We start from the raw sequence: 23,031 nt of genomic DNA, 5'->3' as shown, positions 1-23,031 counted from the left end.
CTATTCTTGAGCTGGTCTCTAAATTCAGATGGCATATACTCAAGGTCATACTTTGGCTCTTGTAAACTCGTTCTAATTTCCTTCAGCTTTAACTTGTATGTGAGCAATTGATGGTCTGATCTGCGGTCAGCCCCTGGTCTTGTTCTGACTGATGATATTGAGCTTTTCCATCATCTCTTTCTGTAGATGTAGTTGATTTAATTCCTGTGTATTCCGTCTGGCGAGGTCCACATATATAGTTGTCGTTTATGTTGTTGAAAAAGGGTGTTTGCAATGAAGAAGTCATTGGTCTTGCAAAATTCTGTCATGCAATCTCTGACATAATTTCTATCACCAAGGTCATATTTTCCAACTACCGATCCTTCTTCTTTGTTTCCAACTTTCACATTCCAATTACCAGTAATTATGAATGCATCTTGATTGGACATTTGATTAATTTCAGATGGCAGAAGTTGGTAAAAATCTTCCATTTCTTCACCTTAGTGATTAGTGCATAAATTTGAATAATGGCTGTATCAACTGGTCATCCTTGTAGTCATATGGATATTATTCTATCACTGACAGCGTTGTACTTCAGGATAGATCTTGAAATGTTCTTTTTGACGATGAATGCAATGCCATTGCTCTTCAACTTGTCATTCCTAGCCTAATAGACTACATGATTGTCCAATTCAAAATGACCAGTACCAGTCCATTTCAGCTCACTAATGCCTAGGATATTGATGTTTATGCATTCCATTTCATTTTTGACAACTTCTAATTTTCCCAGATTCATACTTCATGCATTCCACATTCCAATCATTAATGGATGTTTGCAGCTGTTTTTCTCATTTTGAGTTGTGCCACATCAGCAAATGAAGGTCTCAAAAGCTTGTCACCAACCATATTATTAAGGTTGACTCTACTTTGAGGAGGCAGCTCTTCCCCAGTCATCTTTTGAGTGCCTTCCAACCTGAAGTGCTCATCTTTTGGGACTATATCAGACAATGTTCTGCTGTTATTCATAAGGTTTTCACAGGCTAATTCTTTTCAGAAGTGGACTGCCAGGTCTTTCTTCCTAGTCTGTCTTAGTCTGGAAGCTCAGCTGAAATTTGTCCACCATAGGTGACTGCTGGTATTTGAAATACCAGTAGCATGACTTCTAGCATCACAGCAACATGCAAGCCACTACAGTATGTCAAACCGACGGAAGTGGTAGGCACACTGAGTGAGGCTGAATCTGTCTGACTCACACTGAGGAGAAAGCGACCATTTACCACACATGCATCGATTTTTTGGCAAACCCTTCATATTGCTAAGATATATTGAGATTAGAAGAATTACTGGTAAGCCACATCTCCATCCTGCCTATAGCAGTTGGTCTTTTCAGTCTAAGAGTTAGAGTTCATTGTAGAGCCAGTGGAACCCACATGTGATGGGCAGGAAGTAGCAGAATGCAGTGAGCTAGAGGAAGTTGGGGTTGTTGTCAGCAGGGCCAGTGCCGTGAGAGGGAGAAAGCGATCTCAGAGGAACTCCTTGCCCAGCTCAGCAATGGGGAGGCACTTAGCCAGAGGACAGCCAGGGAGCTAAGAAGCCCAGACCCCCTATGTGGCTGACTTGCCTTGAGGGTCACTTCCTGCAGGGCCTGTGTGACCTGTGCTTACCATGACATATCCTAGGGCTCCAGCTCCAGTCTGCCCTTGAATACCCAGGGAGCATCTGTGTAAGTTTACCAGGACCCCTCCTCCACTTTCCTAGAAATCCCCAGGATGCTACTGTCCCACAAATCCATCGTGGCTGACACTGCAGCCAGGCCCTCACCCTGGACCACCCCATCATTCCCTGGAGGTCACTCTTATCCTCCTGTAACCAGCAACTCCACACTCCACACTCATCATGCCACCTCATAGAGGGACTCAAGCCCTTCCCCAAACCACAGCCAAGGCTAGGGCAAACTTGAGCAAAACTATACCAAAGGCCTGAGATACCTGAGAGGAATAATCATAGGGTGGAACAGAAAAACCTTAAAACTGGGGCCTGGAAATCAGCACTCCAAAGGCTGTTGAACTGGGTCCTGCTTAGGGGTCTTCTCCTGGTCTTTCCTCACACTTTAGCCCTTACCAGCTGTCTTGCTGCACGGCCTTGGGCTGGCTTCTCCCTGCAGAGGGGCCTTAGGACACCCCAGCCTGGAGTCCAGGACCCCAGCCTTCTATGGTCCCAACCCGAGTCTCAGCCTCTTTCCCAGACAACTGAATCATTTCCTCATATTTCTGCCTATGGTGAAGAGAACCTATTACATGGTTATGTCTCAAACTTCTCCATGCAAGAATAGAATTCTGCGCTTACTATTGCAAAACTAAAGGCCCACTAGTATCTTCCCTCAAAATACAAAGAAAAGGCTGAGAGACACTGATTTAGACACCGCAAGATTTTTCACTGGAGAGGGAAGTGTTAAATCAATACAGCATTTCAAACCTTTCATTTTGATACATTTATAAAACAGGCCTAGAGCAGAACTTTTTATTCCGCCTTGTTCAGACAAGGTAGAATATAACATATAGATGTTGCTAGTTGGTGTAGAGTGGATGCTGACTCATGGTGACCCCATGCATGCAAATTACAACTGCTCCATAGGGTTTTCAAGGCTGTGACCGTTCAGACGCAGATCACCAGGCCTGTCTTCTCAGGAGGATGTGGGAGAAGGTGTGGGTGTGAAGGGATGAGAGGAGCAGGGGAGAGGTGGTGATACATTAAGGTTCAAGGGATCTTTTGCCCAGGGAAATAAGATACTGTTTGAACCAGAGAGGTGTTTTTTTTTTTAATTGTGCTTTAAGTCAAAATTTACAAATCAAGTCAATCTCTCATACAAAAACTTATATATACCTCGCTATGTTCTCCTAGATGCTCTCCCCTTAATGAGACAGCACAATCCCCCTCTCCACCCTGTATTCCCGGTGTCCATTCAGCCAGCTCCTGTCCCCCTCTGCCTTCTCATCTCGCCCCCAACAGGAGCTGCCCACATAGTCTTACGTGTCTACTTGAGCCAAGAAGCTCACTTCTCACCAGTATCATTTTCCATTTTATAGTCCAGTCCAATCCCTGTCTTCAGAGCAGTCCAATCCCTGTCTGAAGAGACAGGGATTGGCTTTGGGAATGGTACCAGTCTTGAGCTAACAGGAGGTCGTGGTCCCCAGGGTCCTTCTAGTCTCAGTCAAGCCATTAAGTCTGGTCTTTTTATGAGAACCTGAGGTCTGCATCCCACTGTTCTCCTGCCCCATCAGGAATTTTCTATTGTGTTCCCTGTCAGGGCAGTCATCAGCTGTAGCCTGGCACCGTCTAGTTCTTCTGGTCTCAGGCTGATGTAGTCTCTGGGTTATGTGGCCCTTTCTGTATTTGGTTTTCTTCATTCTCCGTTGCTCCAGGTAGGTTGAGACCAATTGATGCATCTTAGATGGTTGCTTGCTAGCTTTCAAGACCCCAGATGCCACTCACCAAAGTGGGATGCAGAGTGTTTCCTTAATACATATTGTTATGCCAATTGACCTAGATGTCCCCTCAAACCATGGTCCCCAGACCCCTGCCCCTGCTACTCTGGCCTTCGAAGCATTTGGTTGTATCCAGGAAACTCTTTGCTTTTGGTTTAGTCCAGTTGTGTTGATCTCTCCTATATTGTGTGTTGTCTTTCCCTTCACCTAAAATAGTTCTTGTCTACTATCTAATTGGTGAATACCCTTCTCCCTCCTTCCCCACCCTCGTAACCAACAAAGAATATTTTCTTCTGTTTTTAAACTATTTCTTGAGTTCTTATAATAGTGGTCTCATACAATATTTGTCCTTTTGCAACTGACTAATTTCACTCAGCATAATGCCTTCCAGATTCTTCCATGTTATGAGATGTTTCATGGATTCATCGTTCTTTATCATTGCGTAGTATTCCATTGTGTGAATATACCATAATTTATTTATCCATTCATCCATTGATGGGTACCTTGGTTGCTTCCATCTTTTTGCTATTGTAAACAGTGCTGCCATGAACATGGTGTGCACATATATCTGTTTGTGTGAGGGCTCTTATTTCTCTAGGATATATTCCAAGGAGTGGGATTGCTGGATCATATGGTAGTTCTATTTCTAGCTCTTTAAGGAAGTGCCAAATCAATTTCCAAAGTGGGGGCACCATTTTACATTCCCACCAGCAGTGTATAAGTGTTCCAGTCTTTCCACAACCTCTCCAACATTTATTAGTCTGTGTTTGTTGGATTAATGCCAGCCTTGTTGGAGTGTGATGGTATCTCATTGTATTTTGATTTGCATTTCTCTAATGGCTAGTGATTGTGAGCATTTCCTCATGTATCTGTTAGCTGCCTGAATGTCTTTGTGAACCAGGGAGTTGTAAATTTTTTGTTGGTAGTGCTGATGAGTATACCTTTAGTAATGCCCCAAAGCTTCCTAAGTCTCTATTACACCTTTGTTCATTTACCATTTCTTAATTAACTCAGGGGATTATCCATGGCTGTGGTAATGTTTACTCTTGGGCTCTGCCTGGCAGTTATTGTTCATGGGCATCCCCATAAGTGATTGGCAAGAAAATTTGAAGAAGAGGCCTCATGGTGGCCTGAAGAAGCTTGGGGGAAGGAGCGTTAAAATCAATGCCTGTAGCATTTTAGTGTTCAAAGCAAAGACTTGAAACTCCAGAAAAATGTTTTCTGAAGCCCACATCTTCCGCAGTACCCCTTCCCAGGAAGTGACCTGCAGTCTCGCAGGCCTGTGCAGAGTTCAGAACTCACCCAGGCCAGTGTTTATTTGCAAGGGTGTTGCGGAAGGAAGCTGGGGACCCTCAGAGAACAGCTCCCTAGACCCAGGCATGGCCATCTAGTACACACTCCACACACATGTAACACGGATGGTCACAGGCACACCGTGGTGCCATCCACCAGCTTCTGGATCATTTCGGCATGGGTGCCATGGAAGGGCAGCCCATCTACCTCCATGCCCACGATGCCCAAGACCCTGTTCCGGACTTTGTGTTTCATCAGGATGCCCAACATTTTTTCTTCCTGGAAAAGAAAATGGAGCAGAGATAGAAGTAGTTGTCGTTAGGTGCTGTCAAGTTGATTTTGGACTCATAGCTGCTCCATGTGACAGAGTAGAGCTGGGTTTTCTTGGCTGTAATCTTTATCGGAGCAGAGCTCCAGGTCTTTCTCCCTCGGAGTCTCTGAGTGGGTTCAAATTGCGAGCCTTTCAGTTAGCAAGCAGCTGGGTGCTTAACAGTTGTACCATCAGGTCTTTTTAGAAGTAGTGGAGGGAAAGGAAAAAATAAATACACTTACAGGGGGGTAAAAGGCATTTGATTCTACATCCTCTTTTTTAAAAAAATAAATTTTTGGTTAAAAATACTAATACCACTGAAAGCCTCATAATGAAAAATAATAGTGTTCTGTATCACCCCTCATCAGCACCCAAACCCACTCCCCAGAAGCAACTGCTTTGAACAGTTTAGGCTGTTTCTTCTGCTAGTTACCTTCAGGTGCCTAAATAATATCCTTTTATGACTCTTCCCTGATTTATCAGTTTTAGCCATTATCTATTTACTTCCTGTAAGAAAGGATTTCGCTTGTATACCATCCCCCTCCACCTCCTCCATCCTCTTGATGTGCAGTAAAACCTCTGAAAGCTGGAACCTGCGTAAGGTAGAAACCTGTTAGGACAGGAAAACTCAAGTATTTCTCACTAAAATGAGCAATAGAGAAATGGTGGTAAGACTGCTCAGTGTCAAAGGTGGAAAACTTTCAAGACCTGGAAAAACAAGGCAGTCCCCTCTCCCAGGTTTCACTGTAGTTCTATCATCATTTTAGTTAACTGAATGACTGATGTGGTGGGCAGAAAAATGGCCTCCAGAAGATGTCCATGTTCCAATCTCCGGAACCTGTGAATATCTTAGGCTATATGACAAAAGAGAAATTGAGGTAGCAAATGGCATTGAGGTTGTTAATCAGCTGACCTCAAAATGGGGAGGTTATCTTGGATTATCAAGGTGGGCCCTATGTAATCACACACACACACACACACACACACACACACACTGCCATTGAGTCAATTTTGACTCATAGCTACCCTACAGGACAGAATAGAACTGCCTCATTGGGTTTCCAAGGCTGAAATCTTTACAGAAGAAGCAGACTGCCACATCTTCTCCCATGGAGCTGCTGGTGGGTTCCAACTAATGATCTTTAGGTTAGCAGCCAAGTGCTTAACCACTGCCCCACCAGAGCCCCTTATGTAATCACAAGGGTCCTTCAGTGTGGAAAAGGGAAGCTGAAGAGTCAGAGTCAGAGCAATTAGATGTGAGAAAGATTCAACCAGCCAATCCTGGCTTTGAAGATGGAGGTAGGGGGCCATGAGCCAAGAAATGGGAGCAGCCACTGTTGTTAGGTGCCATCAACTCAGTTCAGACTCATAGCGACCCTATGGACAGCAGAACAAAACACTGTCTGGTCCTGTACCATCCTCACAATCATTGCTATGTTTGAGCCCATTGTTGCAGCCACTGTGTCAATCCATCTTGTTGAGGGTCTTCCTCTTTTTTGCTTACCCTCTACCTTACCAAGCATGATGCCCTTCTCCAGGGATGGTCCCTCCTGATAACATATCCAAAGTACATGAGATGAAGTCTCCCCATCCTCAATTCCAAGGGGCACTCTGACTGTATTTTTTCAAAGACAGACTTATTTGTTCTCCTGGCAGTTCATGGTATATTCAGTATTCTTCACCAACATCATAATTCAAAGACATCAGTTTGGTCTTCCTTATTCATTCTCCAACTTTTGCGTGCATATGAGGTGATTGAAAATATCATGGCTTGAATCCAGCATATCTTAGTTCTCAAAGTGACATCTTTGCTTTTCGACACTTAAAGAGGTCTTTTGCACCAGATTTTTCCAATGCAATACATCATTTGATTTCTTGATTGCTGCTTCCATGGTTGTTGATTGTGGATCCAAGTAAATGAAATCCTTGACAACTTCAATCTTTTCTCCATTTATTTTGATGTTGCTTATTGGTCCATTTGTGAGGATTTTTGCTTTCTTTATGTTGAGGTGTAATCCATACTGAAGGTTGTATTTTTTTTATCTTCATCAGTAAGTGCTGCAAGTCTTCTTCACTTTCGGCAAGCAAGGTTGTCATCTGCATATTGCAGGTTGTTAATGAGTCTTTATCCAATCCGAATGCTCCGTTCTTCTTCATATAGTCCAGCTTCTTGGGTTATTTGCTCAGCATACAGATTAAGTATGGTGAAAGGATCCCACCCCGATGTACACCTTTCCTGATTTTAAACCACACAGTATCCCCTTTGTTCTGTTTGAATGACTGCCTCTTGGTCTATGTACAGGTTCTGCACGAGCACATATAAGTGTTCTGGGACTCTCATGCTTTGAAATGTTATCCATAATTTGTAACGATCCATTAGGAGCTGGAAAAGGCACAAAAACATATTCTCTCCCGGAGTGTTCAGAAGGGGCGCATCTCTGATTTTAGCCCAATGAGACCCCTTTCAGACTGACCTCCAGAACTGTAAGGTAAGAAATTTGTATTATTTAAACAACTAAGTTGTAGTAATTTGTTACAGCAGCAATAAGAAACTAATACAAATGGTATTGACTTTGTTATGACCGTGTAGATATTGTTCATTGTAGTGACTGGAAGTATATTCATATTATTGTTCCCTTCTTGTTTAATTTTTTTTCCCTTGGAGTTTCTAAATGCCTTAAAAAAAAAAAAAAAGAAAACAAACTTGGGCTCACTTTGCAACTGATGTTGTGTCTTTTCCCATCTCTAACTCTTGCTGATGACAGAGACACCTTCTGAAGCCAAGCCAATCTTCAAAGGATGGAAAACACATGGAATTAAGCAGGAGCATCTCAATACTAATCATTTTGCTGTTGTTTAAGAATAAAACAAAAACACTAGTCCCCAGGTGGTGCCAACAGTTAAGAAGCTCAGCTACTAACTGAAAAGTTGGAGGTTCAAGTCCACCCACAGGCACCTCGGAAGACAGTCCTGGCGATCTACTTTAAAAAAATCAGCCATTGAAAACCTTCTGAAACACACAGGGTCACCATGAGTTGGTGTTAACTAGACAGCAGCTGACTGGTTGTTGTTGTTGTTAGGTGCCGTCGAGTCAGTTCCGACTCATTAACGACCCTATGACTGACAGAACAAAACACTGCCCGGTCCTGTGTCATCCTCACAATCGTTGCTATCCTTGAGCTCACTGTTGCAGCCACTGTGTCAAACCATCTTATTGAAGGCCTTCCTCTTTTTTGCTGACCCTCTACTTTACCAAATATGATGTCCTTCTCCAGGGACCGATCCCTCCTGATAACATGTCCAAAGTATGTGAGATGTAGTCTTGCTGTCCTTGCTTCTAAGGAGCACTCGGGTTGCACTTCTTCTAAGACAGATATGTTCGTTCTTTTGACAGTCCATGATGTATTCAATATTCTTTGCCAACACCGCAATTCAAAGGCATCAATTCTTCGGTCTTCCTTGTTCTGTCCAGCTTTCTTATGCATATGAGGTGATTGAAAACACCATGGCTTGGGTTAGGCACATCTTAGTCCTCAAGGTGACATCTTTGCTTTTTAACTTTAACTTTAAAGAGATCTCTTGCAGCCAATTTGCCCAATGCAATGCGTCGTTTGATTTCTTGACTGTTGCTTCCATGGGTGTTGATTGTGTATCCAAGTAAAACAAATTCCTTGACAACCTCAATCTTCTTCCTGTTTATCATGATGTTGCTCATTGGTCCTTGTGAGGATTTTTGTTTTCTTTATGTTGAGGTGCAATCCATGCTGAAGGCTGTGGTCTTTGATCTTCATCAGTAAGTGCTTCAAATCCTCTTCACTTTCAGCAAGCAAGGTTGTGTCATCTGCATAATGCAGGTTGTTAATGAGTCTTCCTCCAATCCTGATGCCCCGTTCTTCTTCAGGTAGTCCAGCTTCTTGGATTATTTGCTCAGCATACAGATTGATTAGGTATGGTGAAAGGATACAACCCTGAAGCACACCTTTCCTGACTTTAAACCATGCAGTATCCTGTTGTTATGTTAGAACGACTGCCTCTGGATCCATGTACAGATTCCTCATTAACACAATTAAGTGTTCCAGAATTCCCATTCTCCGCAATGTGATCCGTAATTTGTTATGATGCACACAGTCAAATGCCCTACATTGTCAATAAAACACAGGTAAACATCTTTCTGGTATTCTCTGCTTTCAGTCAGGATCCATCTGACATCAGCAGTGATATCCCTGGTTCCACATCTTCTCCTAAATCTGGCTTGAATTTCTGGCAGTTCCCTGCCGATATATTGCTGCAGCCACTTTTGAATGATCTTCAGCAAAATTTTGTTTGCATGTGATATTAATGATATTGTTCGATAATTTCCGTATTGGGTTGGATCACCTTTCTTGGGAATAGGCATAAATATGTTTTTTTTTTTTTTCTTCTAGTCGGCTGGCCAGGTAGCTGTCTTCCAAATTTCTTGGCGTAGATGAGTGAGCACTTCCAGCGCTGCAACTGTTTGTTGACACATCTCAATTGGTATCCTGTCAATTCCTGGAGCCTTGTTTTTTGCCAGTGTCTTCAGTGCAGTTTGAACTTCTTCCTTTCAGTACCATAGGTTTCTGATCATATGTTACTTCCTGAAATGGTTGAATGTCGACCAATTCTTTTTGGTATAATGACTCTGTGTATTCCTTCCATGTTCTTTTGATGCTTCCTGTGTCATTTAATATTTTCCCTGTAGAATCCTTCAGTATTGTAACTCAAGGCTTGAATATTTTCTTCAGTTCTTTCAGCTTGAGAAATGCTGAGCACATTCTTCCCTTTTGGTCTTTTATCTCCAGCTCTTTGCACATGTCATTATAATATTTTACTTTGTCTTCCCAAGCTGCCCTTTGAAATCTTGTGTTCGACTCTTTTACTTCATCATTTTTTCCTTTTGCTTTAGCTACTCGACGTTTAGGCGTAATTTTCAGAGTCTCATCTGACATCCATTTAGGTCTTTTCTCTCTTTCCTGTTCTTTTTGATAGACCTCTTGCTTTCTTCATGTATAATGTCCTTGATGTCATTCTGCAACTGGTCTGGTCTTCGGTCATTAGTATTCAATGCATCAAATCTATTCTTGAGATGGTCTCTAAATTCAGGTTGGATAAACACAAGGTTGTAGTTTGGCTCTCATAGACTTGTCCTAATTTTCTTCAGTTTCAACTTGAACTTGCATATGAGTAATTGATGGTCTGATCTGCAGTCAGCCCCTGTCCTTGTTCTGATTGATGATATCGAGCTTTTCCATTGTCTCTTTCCACAGATGTGGTTGATTTGATTCCTGTGTATTCCATTTGGCAAGGTCCACATGTATAGTCACCATTTATGTTGTTGAAAAAGGGTGTTTGCAATGAAGAAGTCATTGGTTTTTGCAGAATTCTATCATGCAATCTCTGGTATTGTTTCTATCACCAAGGCCATATTTTCCAACTACCAATTCTTCTTTGTTTCCAATTTCCTTGTTCCAATCACCAGTAATTATCAATGCATCCTGATTGCATGTTTGATCAGTTTCAGACTGCAGAAGTTGGTAGAAATCTTCAATTTCTTCATCTTTCACCTTAGTGGTTGGTGGATAAATTTGAATAGTAGTGTTAACTCGTCTTCTTTGTAGGCATATGAATATTCTATCACTGACAGCACTGTATTTCAGGATAGATCTTGAAACGTTGTTTTTGATGATGAGTGCAGTGCCATTCCTCTTCAAGTTATCATTCCTGCCATAGTAGATCATATGATTGTTCAATTCAAAAGGACCAATACCAGTCTATTTCAGCTCACAAATGCCTAGGATATTGATCTTTATGCATTCCATTTAATTTTTGACGATTTCCAATTTTCCTAGATTCATACTTCATATATAATAGCTTCTAATTGTTAATGGATGTTTGCAGCTGTTTCCTCTCATTATGAGTCATGCCATATCAGCAAGTGAAGGTCCTAAAAGCTTGACTCCATCCACGTCATTAAGGTCGACTCTACTTTGAGGAGGCAGCTCTTCCGCAGTCATCTTTTGAGTGCCTTCCAACCTGGGGGGCTCATCTTCTGGCACTATATCAGACAATGTTCTGCTGCTATAAATAAGGTTTTCACTGGCTAATTATTTTCAGAAGTAGACTGCCGGGTCCTTCTTCTTAGTCTGTCTTAGTCTGGAAGCTCAGCTGAAACTTGTCTGCCATGGGTGACCCTGCTGGTATTTGAATACCGGTGGCATAGCTTCCAGCATCATAGCAACACACAAGCGGCCACAGTATGACAAACTGACAGACACGTGTTGGGTTATTCTTAAATGTGTTGATCTGATCTATGGAACTGGAAATCTGCTGAAGGGACAGGACTGAGCTTGGGTCCAGACCCAGACCTGGTATACTGGCTCGTTTTTATACTTTGGCTCTCTAGCAGTGGTTCTCCAGCAGCAAGGAACATAGCTGCTCTGGGGAATATATGCATTTTCTTCCCAAACGCTAAAGATCCACTCCTCCCGCAGGGGCAGCATGGGCTACTTCCTGCCCATCCACCTTTGCCAGCACTGTATTATCTGCCAGTGGCTTCTGATCACTTCAGAAAGGCCTGTATTTCTCCTGAGACCCCATCAACTAGCCTCCTGTGCTGGATATGCTGAACCTTATTGTTGCCACCTTCCAGGTATTAACCTGGTGTGATGGTTAAGGTTGGGTGTCAACTTGATTGGCCATGATTCTCAGTGATTTGGTAGTCATATGAAGTTGTGATCACCTCCATGATGGGCTTGACTGTGAGTAGCCAATCAGTTGAAAGGGAGTTTCCTTGGGCATGTGGCCTGCATCAAATATAAGTGGACATTCTGGCAAGACTCGTGGGCTTTTGGCTGGCACTGGATCCTGCAGCTGGCTTCTGTTCATCTGACATCCGGTTCTTAGGACTTGACATAGTGGCTTACCTGTGGTCTTGCCTGCTGATCTTGGGATTCATCAATCTTCACAGCCTGTGAGCAAGAGCCCTGATCTCTGACCTGCCGATCTTGGGTTCGCCAGCCCTTGCAGCTATGTGAATCAGGAGAAGCCTCTATCCTCTATCCTGACCCATGGACTTGGGACATTCCAGCCTCTACAACCATATGGGCAATTTCCTCAATATAAATCTCTCTCTATATATATTTATACACTTTACTGGTTTTGCTTCTCTAAAGAACCCAGCCTAAGACACCCAGTGTGGAAGTGGGACCATCTGGAGGGAGCCATGGAGAAAATGCAGCCCCATCTTGAAGTTGCAGCCCTAGGCCCACCGGGCAGAATGGAATCAGATGGACCTGACTTGGGTCTTTCCTGGCAGGTGTTTTAGCCTCTCTGTACCTTGATGTCCTCATCTGTAAAATGAGAAGGTTGATGATAATGATAACAACAATGTCAACTTTAGAGGATTTTTTGTGAGGATGAAATGAGACTATGCAAGTAAAGCGAGCACCTAGCATGGTCCTTGGTGCTCAGTAGGTGCTCATGAAATAAGGGTGATTATTATTGGCAGGGCTGGGTCTCCTGGCCCTAGCCCAGAGCTATCTTCCTTTGACTTACATTTGGTTAAAAAATAAAATAAAAAAGGTTTTGAGTCCCCTTCTTCCCTCTCCCTCCAAAAACAAGGTCCCAAGAACCACTTGTCTAAATCACTGATGTGACCGTCCCTGGTTGAATAACTCTGGTTCACCTGAGGAAGGTGGGTCTTAGGTGAAGACACAGGTGAGAGGATGTGCTTCGGGGGTGGAAGTCAAATACATCTTTCCCTTCCTCCTCCTGTCACAAACAGAAGAGAGAGATGAGAGGAGAGAACTGAAGGAATCTAGGAGCACGAAGAGTAGGACAGATATTAGAAGGGCCTTCACCTTCCTATGTAGGCATTTGCTCATTCATTCAATCATCCATCAAAGTTTTATTAAGCACTTGCTATGTGCCAGGCCCTGAGTCAGGATGCAGGGTGAATATGCCATGATCCCTGTCCTCAGAAGGCTCACACTTAAGATGAGCAATCAGGCAGTCACAGGACATGGTGATCCCAACACAGAGCAGGACACCCAACCCATTCCATGGGTCAAGGAAGATTTTCTGGAGGAGGGGCATCTAGGTTCAGAGGTGACAAAAGAGTAGGAATGAGCTAAGCCAGGGGCTATGAGGGGTACCCACTCAGAACTTTTGGAAACAATGGAGGAAGCATTGGCAGATGTCACCTGGGACTGTCTCTACTCACAGCTGGCCTGAGAGCCTGCATTTTCATTTGGCCCTGGAGGGAAAGGAGGATGTTCTCTTGCGGGAGGGGTGCCCACGGGTGTTTCCACGCCAGCTCTTTGTCCAACAGGCCAGAACGGCATTTCCTGTCCTTTGTTTGGGTCTATTCTCCTACTTCTCTTCTCCATTGGGTCATATCCTCTCTTTATGGGGAAATGCTTCTGGGACCATGGGGCCATTTCCTCCCAGCACGCTGCCTGGTCTCACCATTTGTATCCCTCTGGGTCTCCTGAAGGGCCTGCAGGGTGCACATGATCAGTCAACAGCTGGCACTCTGCTTGTCTGAGCCACAGGGACCAGGTGGGCCAATAGCTAAAAAAAAACAAACTAGTCATTGTGGAATCTATTCTAATGCAAGGTGACCCCATGTGTGTCAGAATAGAACTGTGCTCCGTAGGGTTTTCAATGGCTGATTTTTTAGAAATAGATTACTGAGCCTTTCTTCTGAAGTGCCTCTGGGTGGACTTGAACCTCTAAACTTTTGGTTAGTAGCCAACAGTGTGAACAATTGGCACCATTCAGGGAACTGCCAACAGCTACTCCCCTGCAAATTTCCAGGAACTGCAGAAAGGCCCAAGGAGGTGGGGTGGGAGGAGGCAGAGCTGTCCAGGAAGAAGTTGGAGGCAGAGCTCCTGGAGGCTGCTGCACCACTCTGGGCTGTGGCAGTGGGGCAGGAAAGAAGGGGTGGGGGAACGAAATGAGGCAGAATGGACCAGGCTTGGAGCCTACTTTGCTGTGCGTGGGGAAGGAAGATCCAGGATGACCTCTGGGTTTAGAGGCTGAGTGTGCGGGTGGTCACTGTTAACTCACACTGGGACCATGGTGGGCTGATGTTGCTGTTCAAAATGGAGTAGGACCACGGAGCCTTCTGAAAAGCTGGGACTACTGTGTATCTTGATCTTGGTGGTGATTTTATGTGTGGTGTATATATATTTTAAAAATTCATCCAACTTTACACTTAGGCTTTAACCACTTTACTGAATGCTAGTTGTACCTCAATTTTAAAAAAGTAAAAAAAAAAAAGAGGAGTGGGATGAGCATGCTAGAAGAAAACAGGAGCTCAGGACAAGGCCAGAGGCTACGTTCCTGCCTCTCTACACTGATCCATCCATTGTCCATCCATCATCCATCCAACCTTCCATCCCTCCATTCATCATCCATTTATCCATTAGTATGCCCATCATCTATCTACCCATCCATTCATTATTCAGTTTGTCCATCCATTCATCAGTCTGCCCATTTACCTACTTATCCACCCATCCCTCCATCCATTCATCATCCATTTATCCATCACTCTATCTACTCATCTGTTATGGATTGAATTCTGTCCCCTCAAAATATATATGAACTTGGCTAGGCTGTGATTCCCAATATTGTGTGGTTGTTCACTATTTTGTGATTTGATGTGATTATTCTATGTGTTGTAAATCCTAATCTCTATGATGTTAATGAGGCAGGACTCAGTCTACAGGATTATGTTGTATCTTGTATCAATACCTTTTGAGATATAAAAGAGAAAATGAGCAGAGAGGAGAGGGACCTCCTACCATCAAGAAAGCAGAGCTGTGAGCAGAGCACTTTCTTTGGAGCCAGGGTCCCTGTGCTGAGAAGCTCCAAGTCCAGGGGAAGACTGATGACAAGAACCTTCTTCCAGAGCCAACAGCTTTCTCTGCAGCTGGGTCCTGAATTTAGACTTCTAGCCTCCTAGACTGTGAGAGAATAAACTTCTGTTTGTTAAAGCCATCCACTTGTGGTACTTCTGTTATAGCAGCACTAGATAACTAAGACACCATCCATTTGATATTCCATCCATCAGTTTGTCCATCTGTTCATCAGTGTGTCCATCCGTCCGTCCGTCCATCCGTCCTCCTTCCAGCCAACATTTCCTGAGTGCCTTCTCTGGGCCGTGCCCTGAGATAGGGACACATAAGTCAGCATCCCTCTCCTCCATGAACCCACACTCTCTGGCCCCTCACTTCCTGCCTGCCGCTGGCCATGAGAATAAAGAGGTCCTCTTCTGTTTCCCCAACCCACATGGCTGCTCTGCCCTGGCCTTGGAATCTTGCAAATGGAGAGGATGAGAAGGGACAGCCAGGCTCTGGCACAAGTGCAAATACATGTGCTTATATGTGTACACTCACCAGGTGACTCACAGTGACCCTATAGGGCCCCAGGTCAGAGATGGAGCAGAGAGGTACCCCTCCCCCTTCTCTATTCAAGGCAGTGTTACGAGCAAACCCAGCTGTTTCATTCTACTACTGGGCTACTGGGCTGAGGTGGGGAAACCCCGGAACCCTTTCCTTGTGTTTATACCATGACCCCATCTCCGCTTAGGCCACTCTTTCCTGCCCAGGGCTGCCTCCTGTCTGCCCAGCCTTCCTGGGGGGTGCTCTCCACCTCGTGCCCCTGCACTGAGAGGCTGGGATGCAAGGCAGGGTCTGAAAACTAAGGCATTTGCTAGGCCCTCATTTCTGGCACAGGCCAGGTGACGATGAGGCTGGGAGGAGGGTGGTGCTGCTGGCCGAGTGGACAGGTATGAGTGTGGCCCTACTCCATGAGATCCAGCTGGCTGGGCTGGGCTGAGGAGTGCAGTGGCTGGACAAACAGCTCACCCTGCTTCCCAAGCCACAGAAAGGAAAGAGTGACGATTTCACGTGATACCACGCAGCATCTGGAGGCCCAGCTCTGTTGACCCAAACTCGCTGGCTAAACTCTGCTCCTGGCTTTCACTCTCCATCTACTCTGGCTTCCCGAGTTCTCCTTGGGACAGGCTACCTGTTGCCACCACCAAGCCTGGCTCAGGTTGCCCTGACCCCTGCCCTGGCCTGACTGAGTTAGGGAAAGGACCCTTTTATGATACCATGATGACGACGACAACGATGATGATGATGACTAGCATTTATTCACAAGGCAGATGCTGTGCTAAGGAGCCCTGGTGGCAAAGTGGTTAAGTGCTCAGCTGCTAACCAAAAAGTCAGCAGTTCCAACCCACCAGCTGGAAGAAAGATGTACAGTCTGCTTCTGTAAAGATTGTCTTAGAAACCCTAAGGAGCAGTTCTACTTTGTCTTATGGGGTCACTATGAGTCAGAATTGACTTGATGGTAACGGGTTTTATTAACTCCACCTTCCGTGAATAAATAAGGAATGCTGGGTTCAGGGACTTGCTCAAGCTCAAGGAGTGAAGCTGGGATTTGAACCAGGAAGCCAGTCTGTGTTCTTCCTAACCACACACTTCACTCACCCAAGACGAGTTAGAAATTTTTACAAAGGATCAGTCCTAGGAAATGGAGGAAAAATCCACACGCTCTGGAAGTACAAAGGAGAAAATCATCCTAGTCCAGCCTGAATTCAGGCAGAGCTGGCCTAGCTGCTCCTGTTCATGGACCCATAGGGTTGAAGGGGAGATGGCTGAATGAATGAGCTTCTCTGAGTCTCACTCTGGGAGGGCTTGGGTCCCTTTCAAGCCCCTACCCCGTCCAGAGCTCTGCCACCCTGCAGCACTCAGGCCCTCCATGTGAGGAAGACTCTCTCCATAGCTCCTAGGCTCTGGGCCCACCGTACCTGAGCTTGCAGGTATCATCTCACTCCCTCCCAGAAGGTGTCACTGGCTCTGACCCCTGACAAAGGCTGGGGAATGAAGCTCAAAGGCACAGCCTCTCCCTCTCTGCAGATTCCCTGGGCTGGGGACCAGAGTGGACAGGTATGTTCTCTGGATGGTGGCGGCCACCTTCCCAGGGGCTCTTCAGCATGGTGTTCACTCCTACTACAGTCACAATGAGACCCGAGAACAGAACTGGTTCTCACAATTCCTGACCCTGCATATGGGAGACCCTGTTGTTGTTGTTTTGGTTGTTGTTAGGTGCCATCAAATCGGTTCTGACTCACCTCAGAGACCCTATATATAACAGAATGAAACACTGCCCAGCCCTGCATCATCCTTACAATGGTTGCTATGTTTGGGCCCATAGTTGTAGCCACTGTGTCAATCCAACTTGTCAAGGGTCTTCTTTTTCACTGACCTTCTATTTTACCAAACATGATATCTTTTTCTAGGGACTGGCTCCTCCTGATAACATGTCCGAACTATGTGAGAGGAAGTCTAGACATCCTCACTTCTAAGGAGCATTCTGGCTGTGCTTCTTCTAAGATAGATTTGTTCGTTTTTCTGAAGGTTTATGGTATATTCAGTATTGTTTGCCAACACCATGATTCAAAGGTGTCAATTTTTCTTCGGTCATCCTTATTCATTGTCCAGTTTTTTCATCCATATGAGTCAATTGAAAAGACCATGGCTTGGATCAGACACACCTTAGTCCTCAAAGTGACATCTTTGCTTTTAAACACTTTAAAGAGGTCTTTTGCAGCAGATTTGCCCAATGCAATCTGTTGTTTGATTTCTTGACTGCTACTTCCATTGGTGTTTATTGTGATCCAAGTTAAAAGAAATCCTTGACAGCTTCAATATTTTCTCCATTTATCATAATATTGCTTATTGGTCCAGTTGGGAGGATTTTTGTTTTCTTTATGTTGAGGTGTAATCTACATTGAAGGCTGTGGTCTTTGATCATTATCAAGAAGTGCCTCAAGTCATTTTCGCTTTCAGCAAGCAAGATTGTGTCATCTGCATAACACACGTTGTTGATGAGTCTTTCTCCAATTCTGATGCCTCATTAATCTTCATATAGTCCAGCTTCTCAGATTATCTGCTCAGCATACAGGTTGAATAAGTATGGTGAAAGGATACAACCCTGATGCACACCTTTCCTGATTTTAAACCATGCACTATCCCCTTGTTCTGTTCAAATGACTGCCTCTTGGTTTATGTACAGGTTCCATATTAGAACAATTAAGACCTTACTTTCAAGCAACTCACTGAGCAGAGGTGAGGAACACTCTGGCCCTAACCAATCAAGCCTTGCCACCAGCTCAGGCCACAGCTCTGCCCAGCATCTCCTGATATCTCAGAGACCCAGTGGAATGGCCCGTGGAGCTCTAGGGTTACAATTCCAGTTATTCTCCCCTGCACGCTGCACACATGCCTCTGCGCCTTTGCTTATGTGGGTCCTGGTGCCTGGAATGCCCTTCCCACCCTGCCTTACTTGGCTATCTATATCCTACTCACCTGCCAAGGCCCAGCTCAGGTCACACTTCCTGGAAGCCTTCTGTGAACTCTCTGAATGAGCCCTGTCCTCTAATTCCCCATAGCAGCTCGCTGGTCCCAGTGCCTGAAATTACCTGTCACGTGTCATCTCCTTCAAGGACCATGAGTCACCTGCCCAGGGACCATGTCTGACTCATCTTTGTTCCCCAGAGCAAGCTGGAGCCTGGGCCAGAGCAGGTGTTCCACAAACATGTGTTTTCATTTTTGCTATAAAAACCTTCCCTTTTATTTTCTTTGTAAGGGTGGTGCATTCGTATGTTCTTAAGAAGTACTGGGGGGCAGTGTGAAAGGAGAATTTTCTGTGCCTGGAGGCCAAGTGTTCAGGCTGTGTGTGTTTGTTTGTCTGGGTTCATTCTTTTGTGTCTCTGTGAGTCAGGAATCATGTGTGAGGCAGTCCCATGCATGTTTTTTCCAGTTCAGCTCCAGGAAGTGCAGAGAAAGCACTCAAGGCCCTCTGGGTCGCTCTAGGGCAGACTGTTTCTCCTGCCGACATTGTCATAGCCCCCACCCCTATCCCAGCACGGCACCCTGGCATCACCAGGAACTGGGAACTACTGAGCTAGAGTGAGATCAGCTTGCTGGAATCAGACAGACCCAGACTCAGATTTCAGGTCTGCCTCTTAGCTGAGTGGTCTGAGGTAAGTTAGCTCATCTCTTGGGGACCAGTTCTCTCATCTGTAAAATGGGGATACTACCACCAACCCAGGAGCGTGTTGGAGAGAAACAGGGAGGGAGAGCAGGAAGAGAAACAGAGAGGGAGACACAGGCAAAAGAAAAAAGGGAGCAAAAAGGGTACAAGACAACTTAAAAGAAAGAAAAGAGGCAGGGAGAGGCTCTGGATGTGGATCTAGAAGCTTCTAGAACCGGCTGGCTAGGGGACTTGTAACAACTGCCCACCGCATCTCAGCTGCTGATTTCAAGGCTCAATGCTCAGGACCCCTTTTTGTTCGCTTTCCCATTTCCTCAAGCTAATCCTCTCCCTCACCACTACCAAATCAACTCCGCAGTCCTATGGTTCTCAAAGTGCGGTCCCGTGGACCAGCAGCATCAATGTCACCAGGGACTTGTTAGAAATGCAGATTCTCTGGCCACCAACAGCCTGCTGAATCAGGATCTCTAAGAGCGGGCCAATACTCTGTTTTAACAAGGCCTGAGGTGATCCTGATGCCTCTGAAGTTTGATATCTCTAATAAAGCACTGCTTCCATTAATTCATTTGTTCATTCATTCATTCATAATTCACTCATTCAGCAAGGATCTCCTGAGCACACTACTGTGTTTCCCTCTGGGTTGCCAGGAAAACAGATAGAAATGACCCAGTTCCTGACCTCCGGGAGTTTGCAATGTAGTAATTATGTCCTTGGGGAGGAGCCATGGTGGTGCAGTGGTTAAGTGCTCTGCTGCTAACCAAAACGTTGACTGTTTGAACCCACCAACTGCTATGCGGGGGATTCTGTAAAGATTTACAGCCTTGGAAACCCTATGGGGCAGTTCTGCTCTGTCCTGTAGGGTCACTATGAGTAGGAATTGACTCACTGTCAACAGGCTCGGTTTTGGCTTTTCATGCCTTTGGAGAGAAAAGAGGGGAAAAGTGAAGTCATGAGGTGTACAAGATAGGTACATGAGCAGTGGTGTCACTAGGGGGCCAGGGGGGTTCGAACCTCACCAGGTGACAGTCAGAGGGGGTGACACCAAACTGACTGTCTATAAAATTTTTGTGCAGTGTTTCAGCATAAATTTATCATTTTTTTAAATAAAATATTCCTGCAGGTAGTTATGGTGACCTGGTGGTATAGTGGTTAAGAGTGTGGCTGCTAACCAAAAGGTCAGCTGCTCAAATCCACCCGTCACTCTTTGGAAACCCTATGGGCAGTTCTGTGTCCTATAGGGTCGCTCTGAGTAGGAATCAACTCCATGGCAATAGGTGGGCAGTTAGTTATAACAACAAAAACATTTTTCGTAAGCCCAGTTTACATGTATCACTATACCTAAAAGGCTAACACTCTATGCTAATTTACTTTTTGAACCTTCTAATGCTCTCTGGAGCCCAGGTGTTGCAGTGGTTAAGAGCTCAGCTGCTAACCGAAAAGCTGGCAGTTGGAATCCACCAGCCGCTCCTTGGAAACCCTATGGCGCAGCTCTGCTCTGTCCTATAGAGTTGCCACGAGTCAGAATCGACTCAGTGGCAATGGGTTTGGTTTTGGTTTGGAATGTGCTCTCGTCAGAGCTGTCGTTATTACCCAATTACAACGAGCCTTTGAAACACTTGGTTTCGTCTGCACTCGCTACAAGCACACGTTGTTGTTTTCGTGGCTGCTGCTGTTTTTATAGTTGCCAATTTTGTCAAATTTTCTGGTATTTTAGCTACAATATTGCAGTAATTAGTATTTGTGAACTTGCATCAATAGCTTTTTTGAGAATGAAGTAGGAAATGAAAAGGAGAAAAGCCAAAAAAGGCTTCTGCTCAGTTACTATGTTGTAATCCAATGTGGAAAGATTTTACAAAACAATTTCGTTGTTAGCATAGTATTCCTATAATCCAATAAACATTACATTTAAGCAATTTACAACTATATTTATCACATATTATTCTATGATTAAAAGTGATACTTAACATTACTAAGGATTCTGTATGGTCTGGTACAGGAGAAGGTCCATGGCAGATGGGGAGTGACACCATGAGTTATCGCGCTGGGTGACACCAATCCTAGTGAAGACACTGGGAATGCTGTGACAGTGGGAATCCAGGCTGGGAGGGGAGGGCAGGAGGTCATCGGTCCAGCCTGGCCAGTACCGGGTCTCCTCCCCTCACCACTGACGGGGGTCCTTTGTTATCAGAGAACTACCCCCTGCAGGGTGGGGCAAATGGCTGTAGGGGGAGTCTCTTCTCGACACTGAGCCGGAACCTGGTTCTTGGCCTGCCCTTGTCTCTCAGAAGGCTGAGGGGCTTGTCTGTCCCTCTTACTCAGGAAGCCTTTTCTCTCAGAGCAAGCCAGGTCTGGCCCAGAGAAGGTGCTCAACAATCATGTGTTTGACCTTTTGCTTTAAAGGAAATGTGTTAAGCCCCATATGCTCCTGGCTTCTCTCCTCCAGGCCAACACCCCAGTTTCCTCCACTGTTTCCAGCTCTCTCCCACCATTCTGCCCACTCTGCCATCTACTCATTGAGGGAAGTCACATTTGGCCCGGGATTTAAAGTTGGGGCTTTCACTCCGATTTCCCATGGTCCAAATCACCCTGCAAAATTCCCCCAAGAATGTGCCCTGTTCGAGCGTGATGCTTTGTAAGTCTGGCCCAACCAGCTCCTCCTTCGAAGGGACTGACAGGGACAGATTCCTGCTCTGCCGTGGCCCTGCAGGTCGGGAGGTGGGCTTGTGTCTGAGATCCCTGTCAGTGGGGCGGTCCTGCTCCATGAGAGCTGTGGGGACTGAGGCCAGCGGCTGGCACAGTCGAGGCCCGCCTCTCAGGCTGAGAACAGAACCGCAGGCACCATTTACAGGACTGCTGTCTCTTGTGGGCATTTCCCGACACTCATGCATTAATTTACATAAGTTAGACCTGCTCGTGCGTGCAGGTGTGTGTGCATGCGTGCGAGCAACACCCTTTCTCGGCACTGGTATACACGGGCTCGCCCGGACCTGTGCACAACACTTCAGACAGTGGGCCCTGCGCTGTCAGAGGAGCTCAGCAAAGGCCGCACGGTGGGCTCCCACTCGCTTGCTGAAAGGCCTGGAATGGTTCCCTTTTACCTCTCAGGTAGAATCCACGCACCTCGGTGAGGGAGTCATGGTTTTCTTGGCTCTGGCTAACATGGTCTCCGTCTTCCCAGTGGTTTCTTAATGGCCCCAGACTACTCTGAGAATCCAGTGAAACCATGGGTCTTTGCCCAGAAAAATGCACTTAACAGGAATAACATTACGAACTATTTCAGGGGGCTCCTGGACTCCTCCTGATGGGTCCTGGGGTATGAAGACCTCCTCTAAACCTATCAGAGCCCCCTCCCTACTGCCCCACCTTATCCAGTCCGACCGACCAGCACTTGGCTTTATTTCCCTGTCATTCCTCAGGCGTGGAACGTTTGCCCTTCTCTGATCCGATCTATTCCTTCCAGGTTCCAGCCCACACATGGGATTTGTTCCCCCACCTCACTTCTGTTCCTCTATGACCTTGGGACTTTTTTGTGCATGACACCTCTGATGTCTCTGATGAATGGCTAATTGTCTCACTCCAGAAGGTCTAGTTCCCTTGCTGGGTTGTAAACTCCTTGGAGGAGGGTGACACCCACAGCCACCTGTGTGAAGTGCCTGCCATGGGTCAGGCATTCAGTTCTTCCAAAAACAAAGCTGATTGCCCCTATTTTACAGGCAAAAAAAAATGAGGCTCAGAGAGATTAAGGAACCTGCCTACAGTCAAACTAGAAGGTAGGGTCACTTGTATTAAAAAATTAGGTCCCCCATAATGACTTACGACTACTAGTGGGTCAAAGGTCACCCAATCCAGCCTGTTGGCTGTCTGCTGGAAGACCTT

At 45.4% G+C, this 23,031-nt stretch overlaps 1 protein-coding gene across 1 annotated transcript in view; it reads right to left on the bottom strand.

Moving 5' to 3' along the window:
* Positions 1-4,886: 4,886 nt before the first annotated feature.
* DGLUCY (D-glutamate cyclase) overlaps positions 4,887-23,031 on the bottom strand; it is a 58,205-nt gene continuing 40,060 nt past the window's right edge. Inside the window, 2 exon segments of the mRNA XM_049897541.1 lie at positions 4,887-5,036; positions 21,804-21,856. Of these exon segments, the coding sequence (XP_049753498.1) occupies positions 4,887-5,036; positions 21,804-21,856 (203 nt within the window).

This window comes from Elephas maximus, chromosome 10, assembly GCF_024166365.1.
Source record: "Elephas maximus indicus isolate mEleMax1 chromosome 10, mEleMax1 primary haplotype, whole genome shotgun sequence".
NCBI lineage: Eukaryota > Metazoa > Chordata > Mammalia > Proboscidea > Elephantidae > Elephas > Elephas maximus.
The sequence above is the reverse complement of the archived record's forward strand: the minus strand, read 5'-3'. Positions and strand labels throughout refer to the sequence as shown.